Raw genomic sequence first — 23,506 nt, forward strand, 5'->3', positions numbered from 1 at the left:
ACGCAAGGTTTTGACCAAGGAAAGAGGTCCTTCTGTGGGAACCTAGAGACCGGGAACTGAGCAGGGGCAAAGGGAAGCCTGTCTCCCATGCGGCGCGAAGGCGGATATTTGGATGTTCGTACTCACCAGCCTGGGGCGGCCTCGCGGGAAGAGCCGGGCGCTGGCCCCGGTAGGGGGCGCCCGAGCGCCGCACTGCAGCATCCTGGCGGCCTCTCCGGGCTGAGCTCGCGTCCTGCCGCAGTCCCTCGGCGGCTAGTCTGAGCGAGTGGCAGCGAGGAGATCCTGGCCGCTCCGCCAGCACTTGCCGCAGCTGCCGCCTCTCCCACCCGCGATCGCAGCCCATCAGCTGGGAAACGCCCCCCCCCGCCCCCCGCAGACTGGGCTGCGCAGCGTGGGAGGGTTAGCGGTCCCGGAGGACCGATTCCGAACTTGCAAGGGGACCGCGGCTCTCCCGGGCCTGGAGAGTATGAACAGGTGAGTGTCACGCACGTGCCCAGGTGGCTCTTTCGGGATTGCTTCCTGCAGACCCTTTCGAGCCCCTGAACGCTCGGCCTCTGGGGCGGTCCTCCTGGTCACTGGGTCCTCCCAGGCGGGGGTTGTGGGTCACTGAGAAGGAGATGTGAGCGCCGGCTCCCAGAGCTTGACAGCGCCCTCCGTCTGAGCTGAGACCGACCGAGAATGCCCTTTTGACTTAGGCTGCATTTGCTCCCTAGGTCGAGAGCAAGTGACCTGCAGTCCACTATGGGCTTGTTTGTTTATCATTCCAGGATACCTGTTGCTTTCCGAGCAACGGTATAGCCAGGGGTCTCGTACAATCATCCTCATTCCTGTGCGTGCTGCGTTGTGATAAGGGAGAATTTCTGACAATGAGACCAGGAAAACTTGATTTCAGAGCTAGAGAAGGAGCGGCCCAAAGAGAATCTCATTCCCACGATCAGACTAGATTCTTTGCTTCCCTAAACACCTGCACTTTATTTTGATGAGACCATAAATATAGAAGTTACAAAACTATTACCGTATAAAGATGCTTGCCTTTTTTTCCCAAAAGGAAATAGAAAGCATGGACCTTGATAAGTGTAATAGTCTTGGGATTGATTTATTATGGATAAATCATTATTTTTAAATAAATATGAAAATAGGGCTATTAGTGAACTAAATGTCATAGGCCTATTGAATTGTAAGCTCCTTGAAGGTGGCCATTTAGCATAACTGCGGGATGAATCAATGCATGCATTAATGTAACACAGAATTTGGAGTCTTGCTTTTTTCTCTTCTTCTTTCTAAGCTTTCTTTTGGTACCTTTATGTCTAGGAAAAACCTTTAATCTCTTAAATACCTAAGTGTGATTTTAGCTTTAGGGGTGATCAGAACTGAGAAGTTTTTGTCCTAATAAAGCACTGTCCACGTAAAACGTGGATGGCAGCTTCAAGACCCAGCCAGAATATTTCTGTACAACAACATGAAAAAAAATGTTTTCTTCGATCCGTGTTATGGAAGGTCTTGGATCATGAATTATTTTGAACATCAGAGACTTGGCAACAGGTCCCTTATTAAAACAATTTACACATTTATCTTTGTTTTCTATCTTTATCAAATGTAACTTTTCACATTTTCATGTGAGAAAATGTTGAAGGATATATGTCAGTTTTGTGTCTTCCTTTAAGGGATTTTTCTAAACATAACCTAAGATTTACAATAACTAGCTACATCTTTATGAGGTTATGTATGAAAAATTTAACCTACACAATTTTTCTTTCTTATGTGAAATTCCTATGCCTCTGAGGCCATTTGGGAGTTACTGAAAAATTTAACTTAACAAATGTTTTGGTTTTTTTTTTTTAAACCACATTTGATGGCTACTTTCTTGAGGCGTAAATCAGATAGTAAATTATTTGGATTTTTATGTGCATGGGAATGAACAGTTCTGTATGAAATAACAAATTGTTGTTTATACAAGCTCCAGACACTTGCATGTTCTATGTTTCAAAGAAATGCTTGCCATTCGTATTCGGAATTTATTTAGTTAATACATCTCGATAGATTATGCTTCTGTGATGAACCACTGAACCTTAAACATAGAGGCCTTTTCTTTGTTTTTTCTTTTTGATTTTCAAATTTTTTTAGATTGTATCTTTTTCTTTTTTTAACATCTTTATTGGAGTATAATTGCTTTATAATGGTGTGTTAGTTTCTGCTTTATAACAAAGTGAATCAGCTATACGTATACATATATCCGCATATCTCCTCCCTCTTGAGTCTCCCTCCCTCCCACCCTCCCTATGCCATCCCTCTAGGTTGTCACAAAGCACCGAGCTGATCTCCCTGTGCTATGCAGCTGCTTCCTACTAGCTGTCTATTTTACATTTGGTGGTGTATGTATGTCAGTGCCACTCTCTCATTTCATCCCAGCTTACCCGAGGCCTTTTCGTGATGAATGCATATAAAATGACAAATAATGAAATTCTTTTTATCTTTAGCCAAAAGTGTGGGACTGGACAAATTACAGACGTAAAAGCTTCTGGGTTTTGTACTATTAATGATCACTAGGGAGTTTGTTCATTATTGGGTTGAAGTAAACAACAGCCAGTGTTATTGTTGACCTTTCTGTCCTTCGGAGGAAGCTGTGGAAATCAGCAAATACAAAATTTGTGAGGTACAGGTCCATAGTTTAGATGCGTAATGAAGGAGACGACTACACGTTAACGTCTTTGTAGAAACGCTTTTTCAGAAAGACTTTTACTTTTTTCTTTCTCTGGAAAAGCTCTTTTTGAAAATTTGTAGATGCCAAAACTCTGGCAGGAACAGTTCATGTGTTTAGATAACAGACTTGAAAGTGAAGTCTTGTACTTAGGTTGAAAACATCGATAGCAGAAGTTCAGAATAGGGGAGCCTGCAATTCACGTGAAAAATGGGAACCTTAATATGAGTGTGCTGAAATATAACTACAGCGCCAGATGAAGAAGAGGAAGAATCGTATGAAACTTTTGCTGGGTCATTTGTCAGGTCATATCTCAAGGGGCGAATGCAGAGGGTGCCACATTTTTAGAGTGATTAAAATGGCAAATACCAGAGAAGAGAGCTGCACATGGTCAGGAGGGAAGGTGAGGGTCAAAAAAACATAAACAAGAACAGATGTCCCATGAAGAACCAGGGAAGATGATTGGGTCTCATTTTCCTAGAAAGTAGACATCTAGAATGGGGCAAAGGTTCCTAATAGCTGCTTGGCTACTTGAAGGGCTCTGAGTGAAAGAAAGAAAAAGTTGATATAATGCTTCTCCTTCCCCCATACCTGGAAGTGATAAATTAGACCCAGGATGGTTGTTAGATGGTTGTCTGATCAAAAAGGAAGGCTGGATGGATTTTTCCATTGACTCCAAGGTTTTTTCCAATTTTACATTTCCATGGTACCAAGGACCTAGGTGTCCTTCCTAAAACATCCAACTATATAAAATGTGCTTACATTGTATATAATGTCATTTCCCAAGTGTCAGGACAGTACCATAAACTCATTTACTTGAGGTTGTCATAGAAAAGGAATCAGAAGTCAGCACATGTCATTTATCTTTTGTGTACCAGGGCATTGTGCCCAGAAAAATATAAAAATATTATCTAGATGTTATATATCAATTTTGGAACATGGGTATCTGTCACATGACTCAACCATGTGATCCAGTGTGAACAGAGATAAAATTTAAACCTTGGAATGCAAATTCAATCATATTACAATGGGATACATTAATATGAATGTGTATTATTCAGCCCAAAGGGAAATAAGAGTTCCAAATGTGACTCTCCCCATGTGTGTATGTATATTGGATGTTTGCAGACATGTGGAAAATACATGTATTCACAGGCAAGTATTTGTTATCAATGACTGACAAAAAACATTCTTTGAGGAAGTACTTTTGAAAATGCTATCTTGTGTAAAAATGCATTTTTTAGAACCAAACAGATCTATGTGCAAGTCCTGGGTCTATCACTTTTTAGTTGAATGGTTTACAGTGTATTGCTAGAACCCTCTTGCAGGATTGTGGTGAAGATCACCAGGGAAGATGTCGATCGAGTGAATGGTGCTGGCACGTAGGGGATGCTTCAATAAATATGAGTTTCTTTCTCCAGTCAGTTACGAATTCCCAAATCTCTTTTGTTGAAGGATTGCTGATTTACAATGATATGGTGAAACCAAGGGCTGGAACCAAAAAGATCTTCTCAGCTCTTTAGTTTGAACCACAGTGAATTGCCTACCAGCAGCCGGCATGGCTAAAAGTTCAGAGGTCAAACTGGCAATATTTGGGAGAGCAGGCGTGGGCAAGTCAGGTAAGATTTTTGCGGTGGTTGTGTGTGTGTGTGTGTCTCTCTCTCCTGTTCTCCTGTGTTGCTCTTTCAGGTGAAGCCTCTTTCTCTTTATCTGAAATTTTCATTTTGCATAACCAGGTTTTGTGTCCTCTTTTGCTTCTCTATGGGAAAGAAGCTCTGCTAGTAATACACAAGGCAATGGATACAACACAGGTCTTGGTATTCTGAGGAAGGATGTTCAACTTCCAAAGAAATCAGATTGTAGAAATCAAAAAATACATTTGCTCTTTTTTTCTCTATATGAGATCTTGAAGGGCCAATGTAATATCTCATCAATCTTGATGAAACTGGCTCAGTGTCGAGCATGTGTTGGGTGCTGAATAAACGCTTGCCGAGGGAATATATCTTTACAAGAAACAGAATTGTATTATCACCCAACACGTCTAAAATTGGGGAGGACTGGTGAAAGCTGGGGCGTGTGTGACCTCAAGTAAGATAGCTATTGCCAGAACCTCTGGGGTGAATTTAAATGATTCAGTTGTGGCCCACGTTGGTAATTCAGAGGCTTTTGTATTTCACACCTCAGTAAAGGTTTGCAGACCTTTAAGATGAAGGGTGAAATGGTGGAAGTGAAAATGTATCTAATCCAATTTGAGAAATGGATCTCAGATTTTATAATTCAATGTTAAGTACATGTTGGTGAAATATCAGGGCAACGTGGTTTTTCAGATAACGTTGCTTTGATCTCTCACTGGAGGAAAGACTCATAATTGACTTTGCCCATTGAGCTCTTGGCTCTCAGCAAAGGACTCAAACAGACACCTAGTAGGTGTGTGTTTGTAGAGGGAAACCCATTCGGATCATCCAGTACAAGTCATCCACATAATCGTAAACAAACACGCACGAGCAGCTTTGAATTCTGTGACCAACCTCTCTTTCCAAACCAGCTCTCTGGTATATTTCAGTAATAAATCTTCCCTATTCTAAGTTCTAAGTCTCTCTCTCTCTCTCTCTCTCTCTCTCTCTCTCTCTGTCTCTTTTTATTTTCTCAAGAGGGCTCTTTTCTGCCATCACTCTTTCCTCCTGCTTGCCACTTGCTCTGGCCTCTGGCAGAAACCAAGCAAAAAAAAAAAAGATAGTTGACAAGGCTAAGAAACCGCCAGCCTTCAGGAGATCGAAGATTGTTAAACTCCCTGTTAATCTCCTCAGTGTTTCCTGATGGCGTGAGAACAAACAATTTCCGTAGCTGGTGGAAGGCTCTGGAGAGTGAGGAAACTGTTCCAGTGAGTGGAGGACCAAGGCGATGCCGTGTGTGGGAAGACATGTTCTAACAAGAGCTGGTCTAAATTTTTCACGACCGAGGGATCTAGACTTAGAGCTCAGTGTTTAACATTCATGCATGCAAAATTTAACACAGGCAATAAGGGAAGGGGAATTTTTACCCTTATATCATTTACCAAAATAAACTCTGCATCATTTGAAAAGTGAAACATAAAAATAAAAATCCAGTGGAGAGAACCACTTAACTCTGTGTACCGTATACCCACCCTTTTTCATCTGTATTATCTCAGAGCAAACTGGGTATCTCTTCCTGTCAAGGCTGATGCATCAGTTAGACCTCAGTTTCCTTTGTCTTCCCCCAAGTTGTTTCAATTATTTCTTCAAGGATTCTTCTCATTCTCTACTGACATTTTCCCCTCGAACATTTCTTTGTCCACTACTCCATCTTTTTCTTTTCTCCAAGGTTATTGAACTTGGGTTCTGCCTCACTGTCTTAACATTTTTGGACTTCCCATTCATTGCTTAAACATGGCAATCTTCCACTGTGGTCATGCTGCTGAAACTGCTTTTGTGAGGGTCACCACAGATCAATAACCAACCAATCTAATGAATCTTTCTCAGTTCTGGTCTTCTTAGAACTCTTGTTAACCGTTCAACATAACCACTTACGCTTTCCTAAAACTCCTTCCTTCCCAGGCTCCCATGACATCACACTTCTTGGCTTTCCTGCCACCTCTCCATTGACCCTAAGCAGACATCTTCATGTGCTGCTTTTTACTGGCCTACCTCTCAAAGATTGGGGCTCTCAGGCTCTACATACCATCCTCTTGTCCTCTCACTGCAGACCTTCTCCCTAGGGGAAAGCCCTCAGACCCAGAGCTGAAGATGACACCTGCACACAGAGTCCACATTCTGTTGACCTTCGTTTTAATTTATGCAAAGGGCAGAAGTTGAACTTGTTCATTTAGGTCCTTTCCAACTCGAAAATCCGATGACTCTTGATTAATGACTGTTCTTTGGACTGGTTTTCCTGTCCACCTTATGTACATTCTACCATGCGTGTTTATTTTCATTTAGGTGAAAATGACAGTGATAGACCACATGCCTTTAAACAATTGCCTTTTTGTCTGTCATCTATAAACAGACAGTGTTTTCCTATTTCAACATGAGGCTGTTTTCCTGAGACCTTGTAACCACACCTCCCGTTTATAAAGTAGACGGGTTTGACTTATGCATGGGAGACGGTTCTGAGACCTTTTCCCATAGTTCAGTGAAAACAACCATAGAGTACTTCATAGCTCATCTCTCAACTTTGAAACCAGACTGTGAATTCACGTTTATAATAGTTCTTAATTAATATGGAGATCTCTGCCTAATCACTGTATACCACCTTCGCCTTCCTATTGTACAGATTCAATTTATCTTATAAGTAACTTTTGTTTTTTTAAGTCTGCAAGAAATTATACCTGCTGGAATGTAACTACGGCTCCTCACTTACTCAAATGCCTCCCCCAAATGGTCATGACCCATCCGTGGGCTCAAACAATCCATTTCTCACCAAACGTTCCTGCAAAGGGGCGGCAGCTTGTGATCTTGGAGTGGTAGAAACTTGAGCGTCTCTGATCTGAACCTGGGTCTGTGTGAATTACTTCAGAGGCTTCAAGCCTTACCTGACCCATCTGCTTTCCTGCACGCTCAATACCAATTTGGAATTTGGGGTAAATAAGACCATATTGGCCATTTGCTAATGGAGTCAAGAACAGGAGACCTGGAGTCACACTATTAGGTCTGACTCCCAGTTCTACACTTTATTAGCTGTGTGAATTTAGCAACTTTAACAAGGTACTTAAATTTTCAATTTCTGCAATTATATGAAGGATGTAATAGTGCCTATTTCAAAGAGTTGTTGTTAGGACTGGCTGAGTTATTACACGCAAGTCTCTTAGAACAGTACCTGGCAGGTAGTAAGTGCTCAAGTATATTAGCTTAAATTATTACAATTTTTCAAGGTGTGCTCTTCTTCATTTGTAAGTTGTCTAGTGAAACCATACAATCAAAGATATATCTACGGGCTTCCCTGGTGGCGCAGTGGTTGAGAGTCTGCCTGGCGATGCGGGGGACACGGGTTCGTGCCCCGGTCCGGGAAGATCTCACGTGCCGTGGAGTCGCTGGGCCTGTGAGCCATGGCCGCTGAGCCTGCGCGTCCGGAGCCTGTGCCCCGCAATGGGAGAGGCCACAACAGTGAGAGGCCCGTGTACCACCAAAAAAAAAAAAAAAAAAAGATATATCTACATTCAAGTGGATATTTGGGTTTTCAGTAAAAGTCAGAAAGCTTATAAGAAAAAATTTTGTATTGCTTGCTCAGCACACCCTAAACACACACACACACACACACACACAGACACACACACTTTCTCAGTCTCGCTCTTTGTCTTAAATCCAGAGTCTGGTTTATGTCAATTACAGCTTGACCACTGCTGATCATAACAATACTTCTCCTGGCTAATATCTTGGAAATCTTGGAAAAACAGCCAGAAGTATTATGGTGTCATCAATAAATTAACACCGTTAAATTTGAAAGCGCTTCTGGTATGTGGTGGATGGTTTCCTAAGCCCAGGTAACAGATAAGCCTTCCATGTTTAAAACAGAATTTAACGTTAACCAGAAGTCTTTGGTTGACAGGTTGACATTAGAAGCGGCAGCACAGACGAAACTTAATAATGTGTTAATTACAAAACATGTTGGGTATGTGTACATGTGTACATATATTGCAGTATTTACAGGGTCTTTTGTATCAGGAGGATTCTTCTTCCTTCTGTCTAGTTTTGGCAGTTCTTGCAGTTCTGTCTTCAACTGAGCTTCCTGGCTTGGCGAGTTTGCTGGTTCAGCATGAGGAACACTGTGTGGAATCTTCAACGTGGAGAGCCAAGTTTTCCCAGCCCTTTGCTTCTTCTCTTGCCCCAGCAGAGTAAACGTTTCCCTTCTCTGGCTAAGGGTAAGGCAGCCAGTAATAACACGGCATGTAGGGCATAGATTTCCTTTCTCGTGTGTGCCAGCCTGTAATGTGGCAGGCTCCAAGTAATGAAAGCAAAAAGACCTGCCATAAAACCTAGAATGAACACCACATTTATGTAAATGCTTCCTGGATTCACATTATTCGAATGTGTAGTAAGTGGGAGGAGTCGAGAGAAAAACAACTGAAATTTTCAGTTGTGTTTCACAGTTGACGTTCTCATTTTAGGACTGAAATATCGTGTGCCATAGCTAAATATATTTCTTGCAAGGGATAGTCTCAAAGTTAATGGAGTAATGCTATTCTCTGATTCAAAACCAATTGATGCACTCGTCCGTGAAGGCTTAAGTTCTTAGACTCAGGTTGCTGGGCTATGAATTGGGTGCCAAACACAAACAAGCATGGGATACCGTTTCCCTTGGCACAAAGAGATTTATTTTTTCTTCCTTTTTCTTGTTCTTGTTTGCTTTCCCCCCTCTCTCTCAATTATTAAAAGTTTTAAAAAGCCTTTTTCATTTTATTTTCAAGTGGGACGGGCAGGGACAATTCTGATTTTAAATGTGACTTTTCCATTGAGCACCAGATACTGCTTTAACATATATGTTTCTTGCTGGCTGAGTTATGTTTATGAGATCTCATATATATTAAATAAAGACAATATCAATAGCATCTTAGGTAGGTCAATTTCCTTATGCTATAGAGCTCAGCTTTGTGTTTTAGGACTTTTTCTTTACCCAAGTAGCTATACCAGTTCGTTCCCTTCATTTATACTTCATGGTGTAGTATGATGCTTCTTAAACATTGTCTTCAAAGTACTTCTAAAAGAAGGAGGAGAAAGACTTAGGGGATTGGGTCATGCAAGCATCTCATTACAATCATGTAATTGTTTTGCATGTTTTATTACTTATAGAAATATAGGCAAATTTTAATCCACAACATGTCTATGTTTGTTTGAATATAAAAACAATTTTATCCCCAAATCGGTGACTAAAATGGACTCTCCAGGAAGATATAGCAAATTGATCTGTGACTTCAATAATGCCTAGGCTTTGGGTCCAGTTTCAGGACCACGAGCAGAGGAAATAGCCTCAGCTGTGAGCATCACATGAATGTGAGCACCAGCAATGGTCCTGTGCCTCACTTTCTACCTACTTACATTGCCAAGCAACTCTTCAAGTTCTCGTTTATTCTTGTTCTAAGATTATACAGATTATTTATACAGATATAAGATATATATATATATACACAGATATATATATGATATATATATAAGATATATATATGATATAAGATAAGATATAAGATATATAAGATATGATATATATAAGATATAAGATATATTATACAGATATAAGATTATTCCATATTCATGGTAATTTTTCTTTAAATATTTGTTTAGGTAAAAAGAGGGACAGGTTGTATTTCAGGTGGGTACAGAAGTTCCACAGCTCCTGGAAACGTGTGTGTGTGTGTGTGGGTGTGTGTGTGTGGGTGTGTGAAGAAGCCTTTCCTAAGTGGTTGTTGAAATTTAAAGATTACTGGAAGTCAGGTCCATTGGTTCCTGTGTAGATGGTGGTTAGAGAAGTAATTGTTTTTTAATGGACTGGGCCAAAGGGAGGAAGGTGGCATTGAGACAAGTTTGGATAATGCTGGAAAAACAGCTGTTCTCTTGTCATAAAATACCGTGATGTGGTTACCTGTGGCTTTCAAGCATTTATACCTTCCTTTACCTGCAAAGATAGAAAAGCAAAAAGAGACAAACAGCCGAAATGAGTTTATTTTCATTTGATTCTTCCACCCCAAGAGGAACAGAAGGGTGTTTTCAAACTGCAGGTGTATACCTAAGGATATGTACAAAGTCAGACTTCTGTGCTAGGCTTAAGTCATGCAGACTTTTCTTGCGTGCCCAGGAAGTTAAGCAAAGATGAGATATCGTGCATATAAGGACTTAGAAAAAGAAAGGGAAAGGAAAGAAAGAAGAGGAAAGGAAAATTAAAAGAATCAAAATCAGTTTTTTATTGGTGGGTAAACATTTTTGTAGGCTGGCAGTGGCCAATTCTTAAGCTTTTCTCCCAAGAAAAATATAATTAGGAAAGAAACAATACTGGAAAACAAAACAAAATCAAGAACTGTTTTTCAAAGTCAAAAGGACATATCTCTGTCTCTGCTTTTTTCTGCTGGGATATATTATCAAAATTCAATTGTCCTTAATTTTTATCTGATGGCTAATTTATTTATTGAAATATTTTGCTGTAGTTTAATTATCAGTTACCAATTGGTTCCATTTTGATCATGACTTGTTTTCTTGGCAACAGACAAAGACTAAATTTGAGGGAGGGAGTGAAGAAAATTGTAAATCATCCTTGTAATTCCCCTTTTTATTACTGGTATTTCTCCAACTCATGGGTTTGGGGAAATCAGCCAAATTTTCAAGGTGGTACTGGCCTTGAAGCCAAAATTCCAGTGCAAACGCATCCCTATTGCTCCAGCTGCCTTTAAAAATTGATGTGGTTTCAGAAAAACAGCCATAATTTCTTCCATCCCATTAAAAATGAAAGTAGTTATATTATGAAGACAAGGCAGCCTGAAATAGGTAATTTCAGCTTGGAATACGCAAATAGGTAAAGCTCCTATACATACACATGAGAGAGATTCTTACCTAGATCACCCAACTTACTGGAGCCTCAGCCACGTCTAGAATCCCAGTTTATGACTGTGCAAGGCTTTTGCAACTTTGCTACTAAGTGTTTTCATTTTGTATCACCCTGTTCCTTTCAAACACCTTTAATTAGGAAATGAAATGATCATTAGACTTTTGTAATATGAATTTTGTAAAAAAAAATCTAAAGGGTTTTATTTTCATAAGAAATTTCCAGTAATCAGTGAATTATCAATGCATGGCAAAGCCCCCTGGGAGTACGGGGTAAGCTGCCAATCAAGACAACCAAGATTCTCAGCAACCTGTGTATGTAGGAAAGTTCCCCTGTAATGCAGTATTCCATTTGGTATAGCTTTGGATCAAGAGTAAGAAGACTGATGAATCATCTTCTACTAAAGGTTGCATTTCCCGTTGTTATCAAAAGAGAATATGATGCGCCATGTCCTGTCAGTATGATCTAATGAAAAAGAAAAGCACCCAGCCGAACCGAGTGAAAGGATTGGGGTTTAAACTTCACCTTCATCCCATCCATGACTCTCTCTTTTTATTCATCCGTCAAATGATACTTTTATTTGCTTTTTTTTAGCAGTGATGCAGGTCGGATAGGCTGTGAAGGTACTTTGAAAAGTTACATGTGTGATATAAATATGGTCCTAATACTATCATGCTTTTATTATGGAAATCCGTGCAGTTCTTCCCCTGCGTTCCTTAACATTCGTGTTTGGAAAAGCAGTATGGTCGGTTTCCCGGCTGTCCATCGCTGGAGGCTGGATGAACACGCTCAGGTCAGTAGCTGGCTATGAGGGTTCCTCCACTGAGTGTATAACGTTACAGATTATCCAGAGGTTGTAGATTCTATGCTGAAGGAATTTGCACTTTCAAATGTGTGAAATGAATAGACATGAAGTCAGGGTGTTTTTGTAGGCTCAGGATATAAGGGGGTCAAAAAAGGAGAAGAGTTTAGGAAAATAATTTGGACTTACGCCTTACTGGAGAAAGAAATATGGCATGTTATAGAATTTTTTGATAATCAAATCTTATCCTTATTAAAAAATTAAAGCTTTAAAACATTTACATATTTTTGATAGAAACATTTCTCAAAAAATATATAAATATATGTATCTATATATTTCCCTATAATCTTAAACTATGTTTTTATTCATTCATTCAATTATTCATTCAACAAGTATCTGTTGAGCGCCAACTTTGTGTTCTAGAATACCTTGCACATAGTACAGGATTCATGTACATTCCAAAAAAGCAGAGTAGTAACTATTTCTGCTCATTATTATATTCCCAGAGCAGATGAAGACTGGCTCCTCAATAAAGTGAATAAATTGAGTTAGAGTATGTGGTCTATATGCGCTATATAATTTCATCAAGAATCATATCTTCTAAATGGTCTCTTTATTGTTGCCAAAGTGGTTTCCTCTCCTGCGCTTGAATATCTCTGGTAACAGGAACTCAGCATGAGAAGAAATAGACCGTTCTATCCTTGGGCAACTGTATCAGTTACAGTCTTCCAGAGAAACAGAAACAGAACCAGTAGAACACACACACACACACACACACACACACACATTACGTCTTTCTATATTTATTTGGGCTGGCAAGAGTGAAATCTGTAGAGAAAGATGACAGCCTGGAAAGTCAGGGAGGAGTGAATGCTGCAAGCGAGAGGAAGAATGTCTTTCGCTCTGGGAAAGCTCAGTTTTTGCACTAAAGGCCTTCCAGTAATCAGATAAGGTCCACCCACATCATTCAGGCTAATCTCTTGTGCTTAAGGTCAACTGATTGTAGATGTTAACCATATCTACAAAATACCTTCACAGCAACTCCTACAGTAATATTTGATTGAATAATTGGGTCCTAGAGCCCAGACAAACTGGCACATTAAACTATCACGAGTCTTCCTGTTACTTTACCTTCTTTGCAACCAAAGTCTGTTCATCAGTTTCTACTCACCGACTTTAACCCCTTCAAGTTCCACAGAGCACTTTAAATTCTTCTTCCTCATGACAGCCCTTAACATATCTGAAGATAAACCAGCATGCCTCCACCCGTGCCTGAGTTTTCTTTTTCATTGTCTGGTTCCTCACAGTGATTTCACTTGCTCTGCAGAGATCACGGTTTCTGGTCACAGCATCATCCTTGCGGTTCCACTCCAGCTGTGCACTCCACGAAGCGTAGGGCTTGGAAATGAATGCAGGCCTTTCAGATGTGGGATGCCCAGACCAGATAAGAGCACAGCTGTGGTTTTGCTACTAGATACTTTGCTTCTGCTAAGACATTCTAAGGTCACTGTTGCTTTCAGGGTGACAGTGGGGACAGTGTTGGCTCATGGGGTGTATACTGCAAATGAAGTCTTTTTCTTTAAATATATGCTGTTGCTGAGTCAGATCTTCCCATACTTGTACCTGAGTATGTGTCTGTTCCATTCAGGTGTGGAAGTTAATTCTTATCCTCTAAAATACTGTTTTGTTCAATTTAATTTATTCTTCTGGCTTGTCAGGAGCTTTTCGGATACAGCATGTGTATCATCCTTCTCTTCTTTCTGTCATTTGGAAATATGTTGGTTTTGGAACATTTTAGGCCCTGGATGCTCTTACTGAATCATAGAATTTTCCACTTTGGTATTATTTAGCTCACTGAAATGATGAGGAATCCCAGTGAGTTTTTTGGATAATTTTCAGCTAGTAAAGAAAAACAAAGGTCTTTGACTCTTGGTGTGGGGACATTAACACCATATCATGTTACTTCCATGTTCATTAAATAAGTTCTGTTTAGATTTGCCATAAAATAGGTTGTCTGGGAGGAAGCCTTACACACATTCTTGTCTTACGATTCAAGGTATCTTGCTATATAAAGTGCATAACAGTGATCAACTTTTATTGGTCCACATATCTAGTCTTTACAGAAAGTCATTTTCCAGAGAATCATTCCAGGATATGTATGTTTCTGTGCTGAAATAGCTGAGTTTATGTGATGCAAATCAGAGCTGAATTTTGGAAAGAGTTTTCTTCCTTAGATTATACTGGTAGATATCAAACTTTAGCATGCTTCAGAATCACCTGGAGGGCTTGTTAAAATATATATTTCAGGTCACCACCCCTGAGGTTCTGATTCAGCAGGTCTGTAGTAGGGCCAGATAATTTTTTTTTTTTTTTTTTTTTTCGGTACGCGGGCCTCTCACTGTTGTGGCCTCTCCCGTTGAGGAGCACAGGCTCCGGACGCGCATGCTCAGCGGCCATGGCTCACGGGCCCAGCTGCTCCGCGGCATGTGGGATCTTCCCGGACCGGGGCACGAACCCATGTCCCCTGCATCGGCAGGCGGACTCCCAACCACTGCGCCACCAGGGAAGCCCGAGAATTTGTATTTTTTAACAAATTCCCAGAGGATGCTGATGTTGCTAGTCTGAGGACCAAATTTTGGAAACCACTGTTTTAAGTTTGCTAAGTACTCAGTTTCCATTTGAAATAGGTGTTTTCGGCTTTGGAAAAGCATACAGCTTTTTGTGAGCTACATGTAATAAACATTGAGTGCCAGGCACTGTCATGGGTACCAATGATACCAGGGTAAATAAAACAGACAGGATCTCTGCACTCATGAAGTTAACATTCTAGCAGGAGTAGACTAGGCCAAAAATTACTCTATTGGGGCAGAGCAAATGTGAGCTTTTCCTGTGGTTCCTTAAGACTAGAATTTTTCATTCGCTTCATAGTAAGGTAAGTTTTGTTTAAAAAAAAAAAGTGTAAAGCTCAACAACTGTGACATGCTGAGCTTTGATTTTAAGATGATACTTTGGCAACAGTAGGGGTGGGTTGGGCTAAACTACAGTGTTAAGAGTCTGGGAGTTAAACATGGTCGAAGACCATGGTACCAAATATTCTACTGAGAGAAGCTACGTAGACCACATAGGAACTGAACCTAATAAACTTGAGCCTATGAACACAATGCTCCATCACTCAATTAAAGCCAATGTGGATTAGCTTTAATTAATATAAGATAGTTGTTCTTTCTCCAACATTTGGAAAAAAACAATTTTCAATTGCTTGCTGACAGTGGCATTTATAAAACTTACGCAATGGTTGTGTAGACAGAACTACGATATTGAGAAAAGTTCATAAGTTTCCACTGTTTTGGATAGAAAGATAACATCTTTTTCTCAGTGATGCATTTCCAGGTTTTTTTTTTAAAATGTTTTTTAAAGTTCTCTTCTGCTTTATGCCGTTGGACAGTAATTTAAGTGGTGAAGCCAAAAATTAAAAAGTAAGAATAAAATTGTGAATATTTATCTGTCTGAAAAGCATTTGACTTCTTTTTCCATTAAGAATCTTGTAAATTACAACTGAACCTAATAACTGAGCCAGCTTCCTAGTCATTTGGCAACATGTGTTGAGTTAGATGTTTTAAAGGAAGACTCAACCACACTTAGTAGTGTGAGTAATGGTTATCTGTTCCAATGCCTGGGACTATTTTTCCATTCATATATTTTATAATTGGAAACTGTTTTTCTAGCAGTTTCCAAAAGAGGTGAAATCAAGAGCACAGTAACCATACATTTAAATCCTTGAGTCCCAAAATTTAACCCATGATTTCTTAATGTCGCCCACTTATCAATTTACAAATAGTTATGAAATTCCTCCTATGTTCCCAATTATTCCACCCTCTTCATCCTCCTGCCATATGCCTAATAAAATGCCAATATTTGGGGGGAAGTCCAGAGAATTATATGATTATCCTCGTCTCAGGGACCTTAGTGTTTTGTTGGGCCTGTATGACTTGCAACTAGAAATCAGCTGGTATAGATTCCAGCACCATGATTGATTTTGACAAATTTGCATCTTGAAATATTTTTAGAAAATTGTCAGAGTTGCAAAAACAAACAGAGAGCTCTTGTGTACCCTTCACCTAGCTTCCCCCAATGATTAACACCTCACATAACCGCAATACATTATCAAAACCAGGAAACTGACATAGACACCGTATCAATTGTATGGCATGGTTACAACTAAGCTGTAAATATTAGAATGATTGATTTTTGACTCAATTCAGGCTCAGGACCCTTTTGAAAAGACAACAGCGATACAGAAGGAGAGACTTCAGTTGTTTTAAAATTAGTAATTGTTTATTTTACAGTCTGTTTGAAACAGTCTTTTAATAAAGGCTATGGACTGTAATTTTGTTTGATGCATGTCTTACATGTGGAATTTATGGAATTCATGGAATTTATGAGATTTAAATTTCCTCCTCCATCAATTTTTTTGGGTATTATTTTTGTTAAGAAAAGTGCATCATTTGTTCCAAGCAGTGTCCTGCAAACTGGAATTTGCCATCTGGATCCCCAGAGTGTTGTGTAACACAGTCCTCTGTCCCCTGTATTTCCTGTAAATACAGGAAATTGGTGGTTAGATCCAGAGGCTTCATTTTATTCAGGTTTTCTTGTTGTTGTTTTTTTGGTTTTTTGCAAGGTGTTATTGTATACTTCTGTCACTCAATGTCTGGTAGCAATTGAAGCTCATTGTCTAGAGTAGACTTTCTAGAACAGCACTTTCCAACAGAAATTTCTGTGGTGATGGAAGTGTTCCATATCAGTCTTTACTTATTAGCGGGAATATTTTTATAAGGAGAAACTTCCTCTTAACCACTGTGTTGCTCCTGTGAGGTTCAGTTTATATAGGAAAGACAGAAAAATTGTTTAATTCTTACTCTCTATTATCAGCTGTCAAAATAATAAGTTGGTTCCTTAGCATTCTCCAAAAGTGATGCACCCTCATCTTTATGTGTTTTTTGTTGTTGTCATAATTTGCATTTGAATTTATTGTAGTTATTCTTATTGAGGCTCAAATTGGTCAATCCTTGGCCAGAGGGGGTTTATTCAAATGAAGCTCATCATGGGTTTTCAAAAGGTGAAATTCAGTAAGCTATTTACTATCAGAAATTTATTTTTTGAGGTCTGTGCAAGTTAGTGTCTTAAACTGTACACAAGACAGTGTTCTAGCAGTTGAGTTCAGGCCATAAATGCTATCAGAGTCAACAAGAGGGAGAGAAATCAGTGGGAAATACTTGGGGAAGCTTTGAGGGAGGCGGTGGGAGACCGAAATACCATACGTTCAGTGAGATTTTTATGGTTCCCTTTCATTTCTTATCTTTCAAAATTATGATGTTTTCTTCATACCAATTCACATATGTCATTAATATTGGAATTAGGAGGGGAAAGAGGACAACCAAGTAATAAATGAAAGGGGTAGGAACTAATTGATGCTTAGGGAGGGTGAAGAGCCTTGGGCATCCTGCTGATTCAGTTGCAGGAAAAGCCCTTATAAAGCTCCCCAGAGCCAGCTTTTCAGTCTTCATCTCCCTTCAGTGGCAGGAACACAGGTTTGGAGCCGGACAGGCCATATATTAACTGTGTGTGTGGTCAGCTTACTTAACTTCAGTGCACCCCAGTTTCGTCTTCAATAAAATGCAGAAGATAATAACCATCTTCTATTAGGGCTGCTGTACGCCAAGCCCATATGAGATCTGATGATAACCAGCAATTGCAATAATTAGCTGATGTTTATAGCATTGACTGTAAGCCAACCGCTGTTATAAAACTTGACACATATGAACTCACATAATCATAACCACTCCTCTATGAATTGGCCCTGTTATTATCCCTTCTTTACAGATGAGAAGCTTGAGGAGGGTGTAAATAACTTGCCCAGGGCCTTACAGGTAGAGATGAGACTCTAGCAGAATTAGGACTCAAACCCAGGCAGTTTGCCTCTGGTGTCTGTGCTTTTATCCACAGTACTCGGAAAATTTCCAACAAAATGCCAATGCAGAGTTGTAGATGCTCAGCGATTGCCTTCTTCCCTTCTCCCTCTCTTGTCTTCTCTTCCTTGTTACTTGGGAACATTCATTTCGATTCATCAGTATCCATGAAAAGTACTTTACTTCACTGGAACCTTTACTAGGGAAAATGAGGAACCAGAACAGAGGAAACGGTGCTTAAACTACCAAGAGATCTTCTAGCTTTATATTACACTTTTCTTCAGCTCAGTTTTTAAAATAATACTTCTATTCCAAATTCTGCCTATGATTTCATGCTGAAACCACTTATTGGGCTTTTGAGGCGCAGCTGTATGCGAAGGAGGTGTTACGGGAGAAAGGCGGAAGTTGTACAGAAAGATGGGCGAGCTTAGCACTGAATATGTGAAAAATGTGAAGCGTGTTAAACATCTTCGGTGGGAAGGGAGGACACATTAATAATTTGACCTGGAAGAGCCCCAAAAGCAAAACTCAGAAGCTATTTTAAAATGTGAAAGTCCTAGGATGTCAACATTAAGGAAAATACATTGTTAAGTCAAAAATTTTAAATGATGGGGTGTGTTAAAAATATTGGATCGCAGAGAGTTGCTTCATTACTTATCACAATAAGAGGGTGTTTTTTTTCTCCACTGAAATGCAAGATGTTCTTGTGAACCAAATAGCTGGAAGAATCGGGCTCCTACACGGGGCAAAATGCCAGAAGGCTTCAAACGTTTTATGAAGGCAGATTGGATCCCATCAGATAACTGGAAATCTTTTATCTGCTATGAATAATTCATGATTAATTATTGCTGGAGACTTCTAGGTCAATAAATATTATTGAAGACTACGACGCTTCTTATAAAGGCAAAGGACCCCTGTCATCATTATTGATGATTGTTTTTGACTCCGTAATTCATTATGCAAATTTACATTATAGTGGTGCTATTTTGGGTGTATAATTGGTGTAAACAGCCTTGATGGCAAAGCAGAAACTCTACATATCGTTTTCTTAGGTCATTTTTTTCAGAGTCAGTCAAAAGGAGATGCTGTTCAGTACAAATTAAGAAATTCCTCAAGCCAACCATCACGAGAAAACATGAGCTTTTGTAAATGGGTTTTATTTAAGGCATAATGAAAGAAGATTTCTCTTGTATTATCTTTTATTTATGCAATGCAGCATTGCCATAGTTAGTAAGTGAACACTTTTATCTTATTGGGTCACCTTCACAGGATAGTCATTATAATTTCCCAAATGCCTTTGTCTGTGTGCTCAGCTAAGACTATTGTTTAGTCCTGTGTACCTTGTGCCAGTTCCAATAGCATTCACAATATCGATAGGTTTTATTTCTAACATGTTCTGGTTTGAATGGCTTAAAAATTACTGTAGAGTAATTTTATTACAGTGAAAGGGTTTCATTTTATTGAGGGACACATGCAAACAAAAAGAAACAACTTGCCAAGAAATATCAAGTTCATTGTAATCTTGGAATGCTCTTTCTATAAAGATGTATCGATAAAGTTAGAAACAAAACTGAATTCTTCATGCTCCATGTTTTCAACATACTGGACTAGCCATTAGATCAAATTAGATAATTGAAAAATCTCCACTGTTATTTGATGAGTGTGTGTATGTGAGTGTGTGTGTGTGTGTGTGTGTGTGTGTGTTGGCTAAGAATGCTAGTCCAGAAGATCAGAACCTCAACCAATTATGAATGGCAGTGGTTTCTACATTTGAAACACATGAAAAATTTTGAGATATGAATGGGCTTAATACTTAGTCTCTGTTTAGTCTCATGTTTAGCTTTTTCCTCCATATGTGGCAAATCTAGAATATAGGAATATAAGAAAAACATATAACTAGCTCTGCCCTGGGAGTAGAGAGTTGCAATCTGAATGGGAAGATTGTAATGGCATACAGTAGACATAGTGGGACATGCAGGAAAAAAAAAAAGAACACTCATGGTCTTTTCAATAAACGCCTCAGAATGCCATCAGGAGTGGAAACCTTTGACAAAATGTGTAAACTATAGAAATAAAAACAGTTGAATTATTTCAAAACATGCACATTAGAAAAAGGCTACCTTATGTTGCCACCTAGAGCCTCAGCCTTGCCTGGTTTATCTGAAGTAGATAATGAGATTTGGGACTTTTGAGCTGATGAGATTTTGAGGAGATTTTTGGACTTTGAGTAGATGCTGTAATGGATTGAGAATATTGAGGACCTTAGGACGGCATGAATATATTTGCATGTGGAATTCCCTTGCGGGGCCAGAGAGAGGAACGAGATGGACAGAATAATGACCACAAAGATGTCCACGTCCTAATCTCCAGAACCTGTGAATATGTTATCTTACAGGGCAAAAGGGACTTTACAGATGTAGTTGAAGTTACGAGCCTTGACATGGGGAGACTATCCTAGATTCTCCAGGTGAGTCCAGCTTAATCACATGATTCCCTGACATTGAAGAACCTTTCCAGGCTGAGGTCAGAGGCTGAGGTCAAGGGGAAGTGTGGCGAAGAAGGGATGGTCACAGAGATGTAATGGTGCTGGCTTTGAGGATAGAAGAAGGGAACCTTTAGCCAAGGATTATGGATAGACTCTGGAAGGTGGAGGAGGAAGGGAAATGGATTCTCCCCAAGAGCCTCCAGAGAGGCACTAATGACTTCTAACCTACGGAAGCGTAAGATGGCAAATTTGTGTCTTTTTCAGGGCACTAAACTTGTGACCATTTGGATTCTTATTCATGAAAATGGAGTGTGGCTCCCAGAAGCTTCGATTTCATACACTAAGAGCCTGCTGAGAATCAGTATGCATTTCACAGAATGAGTCTGTGCGTACATTTGCCCCCTTACCCTGACGTTCAGAACCATCTGTGGAAACTAAGGAATGGAGCCCAAATCAGCCTTGAGGGCGACCAAATGGAAGGGGATGATCAATATCCTGAAGAATCATCACTGGTCAATTTCCAAGTTTAGAGAATTGCATTGAGTGATCACTTGAGTGGGCGTGACCCAAGGGGATTTGAGTCCTGCACCCCTCTTGGTAAAGAAGGGGGGTGCCTTTGAGAACTACACCCAAAGGAGGCTGCTAAACAGGTCAGACCGTATGGACGGATCAATAGAAGCATCCTTACTGAGAGAGGACAGGAAGGTAGAGAGCAGAGGAAGTAGATCCAGGGGTTGTAAAGGAAAGAGAGCTGAGGCCCCAGGGCTGGAGCACCCAGACCAAGAGACAAAGCGGTTTGTGACCTTTAGGCATCTCTGCTTTCTATGGGCCATGCGTGACCTGGTCATATTGAGGACAGAGACCTAAAGCAAGCAAAGCTGGGGACACAGGATAAAAGACTCAGGCTCCTTGATACAGGGAGCTCCATTCTGGTGCCCCTGGATAACACAGGATGCTGTGCACTGCATCTTGCTCTCCGCACTGCCTGTGCCCGTGAACACACACACTGAAGACAGATGGGCTAGAGACCTCTGCTCTGCCTCAGTCCGTGCAGTCAGGCATTTATACAGTGCAGGGCTGACGTTCCAAGACGACTTCAATCGGCTTCTGACATTTTATTGTCCGGCTTTGCGGGTCCATAAGAAACAAATAAGAATAGTTTACTTCCTACAATGCCGGGCACTTGGCAAAGTATTTTATTTCTCTTATCTCATTGAATAGCTCACCACAACACAAAGAATGTAGGTCTTGTTATAATTTCTCTCTTCCAGACGAGGCTCAGAGAGGTTTAACAACTTGCCCCAAGCATCCGTGGAATATATAGCAGAGCCAGAACTTGAACCTGCGTCTGCTGAATCCAAACGCCAGCTCTTTTCAGTTTCAGGCCCCACTCCTATTTCCATCGAGAAGAGCAATCCAGCCACATCAGTCACAGAAAGCACATCTCTCCCAGGTGTTTCTCTCCCAGGTGTTTCTCTCCCAGGTGTTTCTCTCCCAGGTGTTTCTCTCCCAGGAGTTTCACATTTAACTCTTGGTGATCTAAGAGATTCTCACTGGTCTCCAAAAGAGGCTGCATTTTGTGACACCTACTAATAACTAGGATGGTTTTACAGCCCAGTAGCCAGACTGCTGAGGTTCAAATCCTGGCTGCGCTAGGATGTAAGTTACAGAATGCAGGCATTTGTGTGTGTGTCGATCAGAGCAATAGCCCCAGCCCCCAGACTAGCGTTTGACACATGGTAGGTGCTAAATAGATATTTGGAGAATAAAAGACTGCTTCAGTTGTGACTGTAAGTATTAAGTGGAAGAATCCATGAACATACTTAGAACAGCACCTGACAACGAATAAGTGCTCAGCCAATGTAAGCGATCGTTATTGTACATGAGATTGACACCCTTGGTCTGTGGTCCAATGGGCCTGGGATCCCTCAAGATGCCAGCCAAGAGGAGGTTCGGTTATTTTACGATTAGAACCTTTCTCCCTCATTCCTGACCTTTCTTATTTCTCCTCTCATTCTCACCTAGGACTGTTCTGTTTCAGAGGCAACAATGAAAGATTACACAGTATTTCTAAAATATAAACTGTGCTATGAATGCTGAAGAATAACCTCTCCTCTGCAGTATAGTTATGTACAAAATACCTTTCTCTGAATGAATTACTGACAGTACTTGGAGAGTCGCCATTTCTAACGGTCTTTGGAAACCATTTCTCAGCCCAGAGAAGTGGCATGGGTTTTGTTTTTAGTGTAAACCAGACGCTCACAGATCATCAAAAGCTTTCCCTTCAATGTGTTTACTGGAGTTGATTCTTAGTCTATTTTTGGTGCAAGGTCCACCGTCTTGGTAGCAGAGGAGACGTGATTGACCTTTCCACCAGGGTTTTAAACTTGATCAGTGTCGCTAATATGAAGCCCAAGTGTGGGGTTGCATCTGTTTGAGAAATACTTGCTCAGGAAAAAAGAATGATTAAGACAAGGTGTCATTTTCTAGCATGTTGGTGCCAACCTTGTAACAAGCTGATAATGTTAACTATCTCCATCCAAGGAGCCAGGGTCAACTCTTCAGTCACAAAAGCTCTGCCTGGGCAGAAGGAAATGTTCTTTTATTTCCCCAGAAATAAACAAAAGCTTTGTCTCTACACCATTTCACTGCGATGGGCGGTGTGCCCCATCTTCTCCTGGGCTTCTTTCTCATTTGCCTTAAGATGAATCCTGTTCACCAAATCGTTAACTAGAGAGGTCTCACTTATGTAAACTTGTGGAGGAACAGCCCCCCTTCTCGGATTTTAAATGTCCTGAAAGGAGGCAGGAAGTGATGGGATTGTATTCCTCAGGTAGTCAGGGCTCACACACTCAGCTTTGGATGGGGCACGTTTGCAGCGCACTGAGCTTCATGGGCGGATGGCTGCATCCCTTCCACGTGCTTGTCTGTTTAGCTTGTAATGTGGCTCACGATACACAAAACCCAAAACCATCCGACTGAGTGGCTCTTCGCCTTACGTTGTCCAATTT

The 23,506-nt window shown here is 40.4% G+C and overlaps 1 protein-coding gene across 1 annotated transcript in view; it reads left to right on the forward strand.

The window, feature by feature from the left end:
* Nucleotides 1-263: 263 nt before the first annotated feature.
* The window catches only part of RERG (RAS like estrogen regulated growth inhibitor), a 105,469-nt gene continuing 82,226 nt past the window's right edge, over nucleotides 264-23,506 (forward strand). The window contains exons 1-2 of the mRNA XM_030841302.3: nucleotides 264-474; nucleotides 4,154-4,317. Of these exons, the coding sequence (XP_030697162.1) occupies nucleotides 4,257-4,317 (61 nt within the window). The 5' untranslated portion in view covers nucleotides 264-474; nucleotides 4,154-4,256. The remainder of the gene's footprint in view (nucleotides 475-4,153; nucleotides 4,318-23,506) is intronic.

The sequence above is a fragment of the Globicephala melas genome, chromosome 10 (assembly GCF_963455315.2).
Source record: "Globicephala melas chromosome 10, mGloMel1.2, whole genome shotgun sequence".
In the NCBI taxonomy this organism is placed as follows: domain Eukaryota; kingdom Metazoa; phylum Chordata; class Mammalia; order Artiodactyla; family Delphinidae; genus Globicephala; species Globicephala melas.